Here is an 11528-nt window from a genome sequence, read left to right as displayed (position 1 = left end):
TATATAATAATAATAATATTTTATTATTCAAGACACTGATATATATATATATATATATCAGTGTCTTGAATAATAAAAACATTATTAATAATAAATAAATGACACTGTAACATGTAAAATGATAAAGACAACATTCTTCAATAATAAAAGGATTTTCTAAATGTAATGTAACATTTATCATTCTTTTTTGTTACTAAATGATGTCTCATTGACATCAAAATATCGGACTTTTTCACATCTATACATTAATCCTCGCAGATCCGTCGCAATGATAACAAGAAAAAGAGCTTCGCGGTTACGCAAGTCGTCGCACGTTGGATTAACAGTTTCGACACGCAACGATGCACCTGTATAGCGATTTTCGTGACGTCGCGGCAATTTGGCGTGTTTAGCGAACGACTTGACGAGTCATTAAACAGAGAACACTGGCAATTAATTATCACGTTTGCGTAATCGCCGCTCGGCGGCGGCAGCGGAGGTGTGGTTGCGCAACTATCGCTCATTCTGTTCTGTGTGCTCTCCTCTCTTTCTCTTTCCTATTAAACTACCTCCCCCGAAATCTGTGATCCCGTCGACCTCTCTCGTTCTTTTACACGCTACGCAATACATTCGCAATTTTGACCATGCGTGAAAATCTGAATTTTAATCTTGAGATGAGAATACTATTGGAATGTGACTGAGGGATTGCAAAAGAAATAATTTTATTTTTTCTAAGAAAGATTAAGAAATTCAACATATAAATTCTTGTACTTTAACTTATTTTAAACGTTTTAAAGTTAAGAATATTATGCTATCAATTTGTTTGTTTTTTTTTTGCTTTCAATAAATTCGATGAAAATGCCAATAATATATACATCTTTGTTAAAATTAGTTTTGATTCTCATTCAATGAAGACAAGAGGAAATTTGTTTTTTATTCCTGCACTAAAACTCTTTTTCTCGCTTTCGCTAAATGTTAAACATATTTCATTTTAAATTCCAAAAACGTACATAATTCAGCTACAAGAAAACAGAGACCTAGTGTATCCTATAAATAAGTATTCTAATGAATATTCAGAGCAACTTGCGAGAATAATAACAATTGAAAGAATTCCGATTAAATCTCCGAAGGCTAAATCTGTCTCACGTTTCGTGTTTTTTACGTAACCTTTTACCTTAAGCAAACGTAACAAATCATAAAATTCAATAAGAATACCTATACATCGCTGTTTTGTTCCGGATGAACGGCGGCCTACATATTTAGAAAACGACACAATGGACGGCAGATAATATGTGTGCGACTAAAGAAAAAGGGGGAAAAAAGATTGAAAAAAAAAAAAAAATTCGTTGTGGTTCTCTCAGTGGTGTCAAGAGGCGAATGGCATGATAGGAGAGCGGTCACGAGGAAGGATGGTCAGCGGAATCCAAGCATTCTCTAGGAGGCATGTACGGTGGGAGAGACAAGGGACCAATACGTATTATAAATCAAGTAGAGACTCGTCCGCAAAGGAAATGTCGGTGGCAAAGAACGAGGGAAAAAGACGTTCGGCGGGGAAGAGGGAAGGAAGAAAGAAGGATACGAGACTCGTGGCGGTGTGCGGACCGAGAGTGTGCGGTCACGATCGTACATCACCGCCGGTATTTACGAGGTACCACCGTAAATCAATGATCGCGCGATTCAACGAAATTCCTCTCTCTCCCCTTCCTACTTGTATGCTCGGCTTCCTTCTCGTTTCCTGTACGCGAGAGAACCTGTCCGTTCTCTACGTTTCACGATATACAGTATTCCTCGGGATCGATGACGCCGGAATCTCGCGAGAAACCTACCTTGCAACAAGAAATGTCGGCGACCTCAGCCTGGAGCCTCGCAATCAATAGATACACGACGAGATGCTTCGCGATAGCGCTTAGCAAATCCTTTAATTGTTAATCTACAACTATAATATTCTTCATAGTTTCATTCAATTAAGTTATACACACGCACATTCTATTATCGACTTAGCTAAACATATATTTTATCTTAAGTTCTATACCCCTGACTATACATGTGCGCAATCTTTTTATTCTCTATCTTTTTATTCTCTGTACACAACTTACTTTCCTTTCATATTTTCTACGTTAACTCTATTATATTTTTCACTCATTTAACTCTCAGACCCAGTTTTTCGTTGTTTTAACTTGATTAACTTGATTAACTGTAGTTTAGACTTAATCTCATTTAACTTGATGATATTATAAAAATTGTTTTTCTATTTATGGTTAATCATTAAACTAATGATTTTGTAATGATAACTTTAACAATTATTCACTACTATATAGCTATAGTTTAGTAAATAACCAGAGATAGAAAAATATAATTTTTACATTATTATCAGGTTAAGTTCTAATCGCAAGTTAACCATTAAATGAAAAATCGAACCTTGGAAAAATTGCCTTTTCGAACAGGCTTTCTTTCCCAACGATTATTATAATTTTTTTATTAATAAAGATATACATACATTTGCCTGGTACTGTTAGATCCCTTAATGTATAGTGGTTCAATTAAAAAAAAATTTGTTTGAATATATTCATTTTTATGAAAATTACGAGCAATCAAATTGAATATTGACATATTATAGCCAATTGTGTTCTCGTAGTGAGAAACTAGTGTGGCATTTAAAAGTTAATCGTATAGAATGAAAATAGCGAAAAAATTACGCAAAAGAAATCTGTATATCTCGAACAATACTAAAAAGAAGTATAGTAGATAGGATGGACCGAGAGAAGAAGGTCGAGCTAGTCGGACCCGTTTAAGGCCGAGTATTGTTTGTTCAGGCCCTTTAAATGACGTTTAAAGCGTGACTCTTGCCAGCCCGGAAAGGATCGTTTTAACGAGGAGGTTTTGGGACAGACAGACCAGGTCAGATCTCCTACGCTTTACGGTTACGCCACGAGGCGTTGCCCTTTTTGCGTTTCTCGTAGGACTCCCAAGAATCAGTTGCCGCCTTTCTCGCCGCACAAAGGAAAAGGTTGCCTCTTCTCGCAGCTGATCCCTTAAATCATATTACACGATCGTCGAGGATAAATCTGTCTACCAATCACGCCTCTTCCTTTCTTGCAAGGAAAATCCTAATCTTCGTAATGCGGGATACGATGTCTTCCAGCGCAATTTCAACCATCAAAGAGATTAAGTTATATAAACGGATAAATATTTTTTAAAGTCGATAAATCTATCTCGGAGGTGTCAAGTTAGCACCGAGAGTTCTGATTAAAATTCTAGCTTCCTCTTAAAGAATATAGAAGTTTTATGTTTATAAAAAAAGTCCGACGATTAACACTATTAAAATAACATTTAAAAAATCCTAACGTTACAACAAGAACTAGAGTTCCTGACAGAAAAAGAAATTTTATTATTTCAAAAACAAAATATAACATTAATTGATATCAAGTCTGAATAGTTCTGACATTTAGTCTTTGTTACTTAATTTCGTTACATACAATTTTTTTTCTTCAAAATAATTATCAATATCGTTTCTAATTATTTAAATTTATTTTCCCTTGTATTTCTACTAGAAGTAATATTTATGATATCATTTACACATCAATATCTTTTATCTACAAAGAGCATTCATTAATGCCATGTACATTATGAATATATTCCAGATCAAAAAAAGAGCATTCATTAATGCCATATACATTATGAATATATTCCAGATCAAAAAAATTATACCGAATACACAGGTAAAGGCATCATGATAGAGGAAAAACAAGAATCAGAGTAGCGATGAAAGATGAAAGCAGTCTCGAGCTGATGTTTCAAAGGAACCGTAAAAGTACAATAAGGACCGAGGAAAAAGGGCCACCATGCTTTCCACACGACGGGAAGACGGTCGAGGGAGACAGTATAAAGTCGAAATCCCGAACTCCCAAAAGTCGTATTTTTTTTTTTTCTTACACGATCGGATTACAAAGAATCGAAGGGCTTCAAACACCCTCCTATAGTCCTTCTCGAGATCTGTCCGAACAGCTGACTGAATCTAAACTTAGATGATGAAGTGCGCGCCCTCGAAGAGCTGCATGCTATTTTCGAGACGCCGCGTGCACAAGCGTGAAATGAAACAAATAATACGTCACTTCCGCTCGGAGCGTTCCGCGTTTCGATTGCCTTCGAGAACATTCAATGATTGAAAACGTCGCAATTTTATCGTGCAGTTTTTTTTAACATTATTTTTAAATTTATATATATTTACAAAAATTCCTATTTTTAACGTAATTCATTCCGTCGAATTTTATTATTTTAATCCTTAAGTGTGTAAATCAAAATTTTTTGTAAAATAATTTCATTCGAAAAATGAAGTTATTACCGAATCGCTCAAGTTGGAGTGACTTTTCGTTTACATAATGAATTCTTTCACTCTGTATCGTGAAATGAATCTTTTCGTTTGTATAATTAAAGAATAAATTTGGAAACAATGCACATGCCAAGCAAGAATAGCGAACATTACATAAAAATGTCTTCTTTTATAAAAGATAAAACACAAACAAGACTTACCTTACGTAATTAAGTTTAGATATTTTTTTTTTTTAATTAAGATCCCGTAATTAAGTTTAAATATTTTTTTTAAATTAAGACTTTTGGTTTTATACTAAGGTCATTTTGACTAAAGTTTCACTCCAAAAGAATGAAGATTTATCTTTACAAAAGTGAAATGTCACTCCATCCCGAATAGCAGTATTTTCACTATCGACTGGAGTAATTTTCACTCCTTTTGACTGAGGTTTTATCTTAAAAAATTTAGAGAGTAGAGAAAAAACGAAGAGCCAAAGACATGGATAAGTTATTTTATATTTTTTTTTCATTACAGAAAAATTGATTATAGCTTTTTTATTCAGTCAATCAGAATATATTATATTTTTTGACATAGAACTGTCAAAGCGTTATTTAGAATTTTAAAGAAAAAATGTATCATATTTCTGAAAAAAATTTTTATTAGGATTTGAAAAATTTTTATTGAAGAATCCGAAAAATTGCCGTAAAGTTCTTTCTTTCATTTATTTTTGAACAAATTAACTTTAAAGTGAAATATGTTTCATGTTACTCCGTACGTACAATTCGCTGTTTAAATTTCTATTGTATAAATCAATTTTCGAGAAACACCAATTACACTCGATGCTCGCATTTCGTATACCGTGCCTGATAGTACGTTTAAACTGGACGTAGTTTAATTCCATTAACAAAACGAAGGCTACGTGCGTTTTAATTTCGATTTGATGCCTCGAGCTGTCGGTCAACTCCATTTAAGCCGACGAATTAAAAGCGCTCGCTAATGTGACTCGCTCGAGAATTAACTTTGTACGTTCAAGTGATTTTTGTGAGATAGAAGAAATAGGATCGTGGCGCGAGCATCATGGAATTTTTTTGTTCCAAGAAATCGACGCCACGTTTCGGGCACATGTGTGTTGCGCAAACATTAAAGTGATTATCGATCTGCGTCATTGCCAATGTCATAACGTTAAAAAAAACAATCAAGAGAATTTGAAAAAATTTTAAACAAAAATTTTTTTTTAATTTTTTAAAATTATAAATCATAAAAAAATGATTATGAAAAATAAATTAATTTTCTATACGAATTAATTTCCTATCAATATAAATAAACATATAGTATAGTCTTGCGCAATGAGACTTATCCATACATCATATTAATCACTGTTACTTTTTCCTCTTTGCTCATTTCTATGTGAACAGCATTGAGATATCGAATCTCTCGCTGGAGGTAAATCGAGAACCACTGATGAGTGATAACAAACAACATGGAGAACTCACCTGATGTAAATGATGACCCCGTTGGTGCATATCCTTTTCCATCCACGTGGCACGGTGATCGCAGAGGGTTGTTGTTGTTGCTGCTGCTGTTGCTGCTGTTGCTGCTGCTGCTGCTGCTGCGTAACCACTGCACTGCTGTTCATAGTCAACACTGCGTTATGCTGCACGTTGCTACCATTGTTACTACCATTGACACGCGACGACCGCGCAGCCTGCTGCGCACACGCACTACCACCGCCAGGATGATTATTATTACTCGCCGGCATGCCACCACCGTCGTGCTGCAGTCCCGGCTGATGGCTCTGACTCTCGTCAGGACTACTGAGGCTGCTGTAGGTCGTCGATGACTCGTCGGACCTAACCGAGTCGCAGCCGGCGGTCGCGACACCAGCACCACTACCAGCGTCACCAACACTGACCACCGCCGGCGCCGAAGAGGTGGCCTGCTGCTGCTGATTATCGAAACCGTCTTGCTGCCGGCTCTTGTCATCTATGCTCGTCGCAGTCTGTTGCTCAACGGCATTTTGAAGTGCGATCCCGTTACTACCGTCACCGGCGGACGTCGATGTACCGTACGCGACGACACAGTCGTCCTCACCACCGAGAAGACCGACGTCGCTCGGATTCGATCGCACGACGATACTATTACTGTTCGTCGCAGGATTGTATTCGCCGCTCATCCTCGCGGAATACGCGTCACCACCATGTTGGAGCCGTGCGCTCCGATACGTTTTCGCGCCGGATACCATCGGATCGTTATTATTCCCAAGACTATTCGCCGTCGAGGAGCGTCCTCCGTTCTTCGACGGCCGTTTGTTACCGCGCGACGTCGCGACGCGCGTCATTATATCCGTCGTCGTCGTCGCCGTGGCGCACACTGTTGTCGAATGCCCCAGGTTGGCCTGTCGATACAGCATCGCGTAATCCTCTTCGTCCTCATTGTTCGCCAGAGAAGGAGCATGCCTGGACTCGCTTCCATCCGTCCCGGGATTCTTCACCACCGCCGCCGTCGTCGTCGTCGTTGTTTCGAGTGATGGCTTCAGACGGCAACAGCCGATCGCGGGGGTAGTGGTGGTGGTGATAACGTTGTTCCCTACGTTGCTATCGTCGGCGCAATATATGGCGGTTTTGGCGGGAAAGGTCGTTGTAACCGCCTGCGCCGTCGCCACTTGCGGAGCCTGTAGGATACCGGCGTACTGTGTCGTCGTCTGTTGCTGCTGATGCTGATGCTGATGCTGCTGCTGCTGCTGCTGCTGCTGCTGCGGCTGTGACTGATAACCGACCGCGATAGCGGCAGCAGCGGTCGCGGCGACATTCTGACCCACCGCCGTGGCGTATGCAAAGTTCTCCCCCGACACGTATACCAAAACGCTGTTCTGCTGTATAGGTTGCTGCTGAGGATGATGCGATTGTTGCTGTTGTAATTGTAGTAGTTGTTGTTGTTGTTGTTGTTGCTGCTGCTGCTGCTGCTGCTGCTGCTGCTGCTGCTGCTGCTGCTGCTGCTGCTGCTGCTGCTGCTGTTGCGCCTGTTGATGCTGATGGCCGTGACTCGGGGGAGCAGGGAGCGTGGACGGCTGCTCAGGCTTGCCGGCCATGGTCCAGGTCCAGGTCCAGCAGCGCGGCGGATGACCCTGACGACACCCACGACATCACTGGCACGACGTGGCACGTAGCTCGTCTACGTGAAGATACTGGCGGCGGATACTGCCGCATCCTCCGTGAGCCGGCTCACGATTTCTCACGCGCTCAACAATGACGATGAACCTTCTGCAGGTCCACGCAGAAGGGTGCTCGCACTCTCGCCGATGTTCCTGCTGCACGTACCGTTGCGTCTCTCCGCGTAGAAGCGTAACACGTAGCACGACATAATATTACGTCGATCGCGCGACGAAAATGGAATCTCTTACTCCCCCGGACATAAGGATGTTCCTTCCTACGTGGAAAAACGGGAAGACGAGAATCGTTCGATTCTCCTACGTCCCACGTCGTACTTGTTGTAATCGGTGCGTGTTTAGCGCGCGTAGTACACGTTGTCGCTGCTCGCCGCCGGTGCCGGTGCCGGTGCCGGTGCCGGTCAATGGCCGTCTAACCTCCTTGACGCAGCGGGGATCGCCGGGCATGGCGCGGGACGCGCCGACGATGTATTTTCCCTTCCGCAGTTGGCTCACCTTTCTTCTCCTTCTTCTCCTCTCAGGCTCCTTTCCTGAGGATAGACGGACGCTCATCAAAATGTCGCAGTTCGCGACACGCGTCGTACGCGAACACGATCGGAATTCGAAACGCCGCACCATCGGGTGCCTCCGAGAGCCGGCTGACGTTCCTTTGCCACTTTCTCTCTCTCACTCTCTCTCTCTCTCTCTCCCTCCCTCTCTCTCTCTCTCTCTCTCTCTCTCTCTTTCTCTTCCCTGCAAGTCTTGCTTTCGCGGTGACGTTTCACGTCAATTCCTTTTGCCACGCGGGCGAATCGTTACGTAGCATGATCATGCACGAGGTAGTGGCGAGCGACGACGAGCAAGGTCGCGACTGCTGCTAACTTGACTCGAAACTCTCATAGCCGGCGGGCCAACGCGCGTAGGCGAGTCGCTTGTTTATCGGCGGGGAATTATGTCTCGGAGCAAGCGGACGAGAGAGAAAGAGAGAGAGAGCCTTACGTACGCGCGCGCGCGCGCTCCATACACACACACACACACACACACACAAACACACACATACATACACACGCACACACATACACAAGGTCTCGCTCGCGACTCAAGGTGACGGCCCGTAGTTGCCGCCACCCGTTTGCTCCGCTCCGCTCCACTTCGCTCCCCGTCGGAGCGACGCGGTCCGCGGACGCAACGTATAAATGTATAATCGACGGGCCGAAGCCGAAGATTCTCCGAACTGCGCCGCGGCTATATTCAACTATATTCACCACGGACAATTCGAAATTCGGAGCGTGCCGAATTATTCGCTTTACGCTTACCGAGAGAGTCTCTCTCGAACTTGTTAACTGGCACCCGGCGATTCCGTCACCGGTGTCAACGGTCCGCGCTTTACTCACAGCCACAACACATTACTCCGTCCTCGATCGAATCGCGTTATAATGCACTCCGCCGCCGAACGAACGAACGCAAAGACGCGAACATGCGCGCGCGCGCGCGCACTCAATTATGTCATTACGCAAAACGGCACACTGCTTGGATATATCACGCCTTTCGACGACAGCAGAAGAGAGGAAGGGAAAGGAAAGGGTGGGAGGGGAAACCCTCGCACGGTCACGCGACAACGATCCCGACGAATGCGCGAGACTCATAGACTCACGATGATAACACAGCCGAACGGCGTGCCATCTCCCTCGACACTGACTGCGTACGCGACGCGGGTTTAATCGCGCCGGACTCGGCTGAAGTCGCCTCAAGTCGGCGCTCGATCGGTAATATGGCGCGAACGCGCACGCCGTACAAAAAACACTTTTATGCCGCTGGCGTAACGATTCGGGTTAAATCGCGCACGGACGGACGAACGTCGTGTTATGACGCTGTGTCATCGTCACAGCAGCAGCAGCAGCAGCGAGTATCACGACCACCACCACCAGCACTCTTCCACCACCACCATCACTATCATTTCCCCACTGGCTCGCGTACCACTACTACTTTTGATGTTACTACTACTACTACTACTACTACTACTGCTACTACCACCACCACCACTACCACGACTACCACCACCAGCACTACTATCGTCGTACTACGAGCGAGCGAGAGAGAGAGAGAGAGAGAGAGAGGGAGGGAGGGAGAGAGAGAGAGAAAGAGAGAGAGAGAGAGAGCGCGGTTACGAACTCGGGTTAAGTTAACTAACCCTCTCAAACACCTGCGCGCTACTCCGTTTCTCACGGGTGACGGGAACCTCTCACCTCACCTCACCTCCCCGCTATCGCGCGGTTATGATTTTTCGTGACGAGAGCGATGGTAGCGGCGCGGACGCGGCGACGACTACGCGCCTCGTATGATTGCGTTCGCCGTCCTGCGTTTAACGCGCCCGATCACTCACCGCCGGCCGACACGAACGTCGCGCGGCACCGCCGTTCGCCGTTCGGAATGCCGTGCCCGCCAGATGCTCTGCCCCGTCCCCGTACGCTACGCTCTTTTCGCGTAACTGATATTGAAAAAATATGGCTCCCACCGCATACCCAGAAACCTCTGCGGCATCCCGACGGCTGGCTGACTGCCTTGCTCGCTGCCTCTCTGCCTCTCTCACTCGAACTACTCGCACGTCACTAAGCACGTCGCTAAAAACATCGACCCGCATCGCACAACGCGAAGCAACGCGAGCGACGGTGTCGCTATCCATCGGACGGAGCAAGCGTTAATTTCGCGGTCGTCCCCGCGGACTTTTCTCTGCCCCCTCCTTCGGTAGAATCGCGATGACTCTCTCTTTCATGCGAAACGATTGAATCCGCCAGTCACAGTCGAAATAACAAGCGATTCATGAATCGACGTTTCGTAAATCTCTTTACTATGAATCTTTACGTAGATCGATTACAAATTGCAAATAATTGCAACTTTATAAGATTCTGATTAGTCATCGAATATCGATCGCGTGTGCGATTTAATAAATGCAACAAAATATCAATTTTTTTATCACTTTTAATTTCATTTATCATTTTTTTATTTTATGCCTTATCATTTGATTTATTAAATTTTTACAATTACTTGAAACAAATTGAAATAATAGAATCTTCTGGCACTTAAAATTTAATTTTGATATGTAAACTATTTTTTTAATAAAAATCAAAAAACTATCTTATAAATTAAATATATTATTACAGCGCGTTAAATTGCGACGAATTAATAAGAAATTGAAGGAAAATTACATGAAACAAGTGTTTCGAGTAATTAAATTGTGAGGAGTTTCAGGTCCGATTTTGCAAGGACGTAAAATCGATAATCCCATTGTACAATTCCAAATTTATTTGAGACGCTCAAAAAAAAAGTATCTAATCAATCACCAATTGTTTCCTATAATAAATAAGATTACAAGACATATGTGGCTATTTATTAAAATTCGCTATAGTAACTGCGGACGAGTACCATGTATATAGTAAATTATATGTGAATGTGTATTGAAAGTATATTAATTTAATATAGTACAACAGGATCTATGAATTATCTAGATCTCTAGAGCATTTGTTCATGCGCGTTTAGATGAAGATGGTGAAAATGACCGAATAAACTTGTAGAAATGTATCTATTATGAAAACATAATTTTTTGTTTACACAAATTTCTAGGTAAGGAAATCACTAAAGTGACATTGATTTTACTAAAATATATAATAAAATCCTCAGCATTGGCAAATGTAAAGAAAAATAGTTAGATTCGACACAATATAATTGCACAAAGCTGCTTATAAATACGCGCAATCGTCCACACACACAGGAACCTGATTCCCAATTTTACTTGCGTTGTTCGCAAACAAAATTCTATGTTTCCATTTATCATCGTCACACGCCAGTATACAAAAGCGACTGGAAAAAATTAAATACTACGAATATGGAATAGTGTCCCACTTTGAAAAGTTTCTTCGAGATCTCTAATACAATTGATAACATTAAGGCTTTAACCAAGCTTGTTTATATCGTTTCCACATTGATTGATACATCCCGATATTGTTATTTCAAATTCTAGAAAACTGTAAAAGATAACAATTTTCAGACTTTAAGGTTTGGAGTAATCAAGTTTGTTGTTATTAATATCTGAAGGAA

General features: G+C 42.3%; 1 protein-coding gene across 8 annotated transcripts in view; it reads right to left on the bottom strand.

The window, feature by feature from the left end:
* Positions 1 to 10032, bottom strand: part of LOC108691960 — a 213390-nt gene extending 203358 nt beyond the window's left edge. For 4 of the 8 annotated variants that reach the window (XM_018199954.1, XM_018199955.1, XM_018199956.1 and 1 more), the window contains exons 1-2: positions 8750 to 9010; positions 5782 to 7984 (exon numbers count right to left, since the gene is read on the bottom strand). In XM_018199954.1, coding sequence (XP_018055443.1) covers positions 5782 to 7376 — 1595 coding nt within the window. In that variant the 5' untranslated portion in view covers positions 7377 to 7984; positions 8750 to 9010. Of the gene's footprint in view, positions 1 to 5781; positions 7985 to 8749; positions 9011 to 9087; positions 9122 to 9816 lie in introns of those variants that run through there. The other 4 variants (XM_018199951.1, XM_018199950.1, XM_018199952.1 and 1 more) reach the window with 4 other exon arrangements.
* Between the last annotated feature and the right edge of the window lie 1496 nt (positions 10033 to 11528).

Source organism: Atta colombica, unplaced genomic scaffold (assembly GCF_001594045.1).
Source record: "Atta colombica isolate Treedump-2 unplaced genomic scaffold, Acol1.0 scaffold55, whole genome shotgun sequence".
In the NCBI taxonomy this organism is placed as follows: domain Eukaryota; kingdom Metazoa; phylum Arthropoda; class Insecta; order Hymenoptera; family Formicidae; genus Atta; species Atta colombica.
The sequence above is the reverse complement of the archived record's forward strand: the minus strand, read 5'-3'. Positions and strand labels throughout refer to the sequence as shown.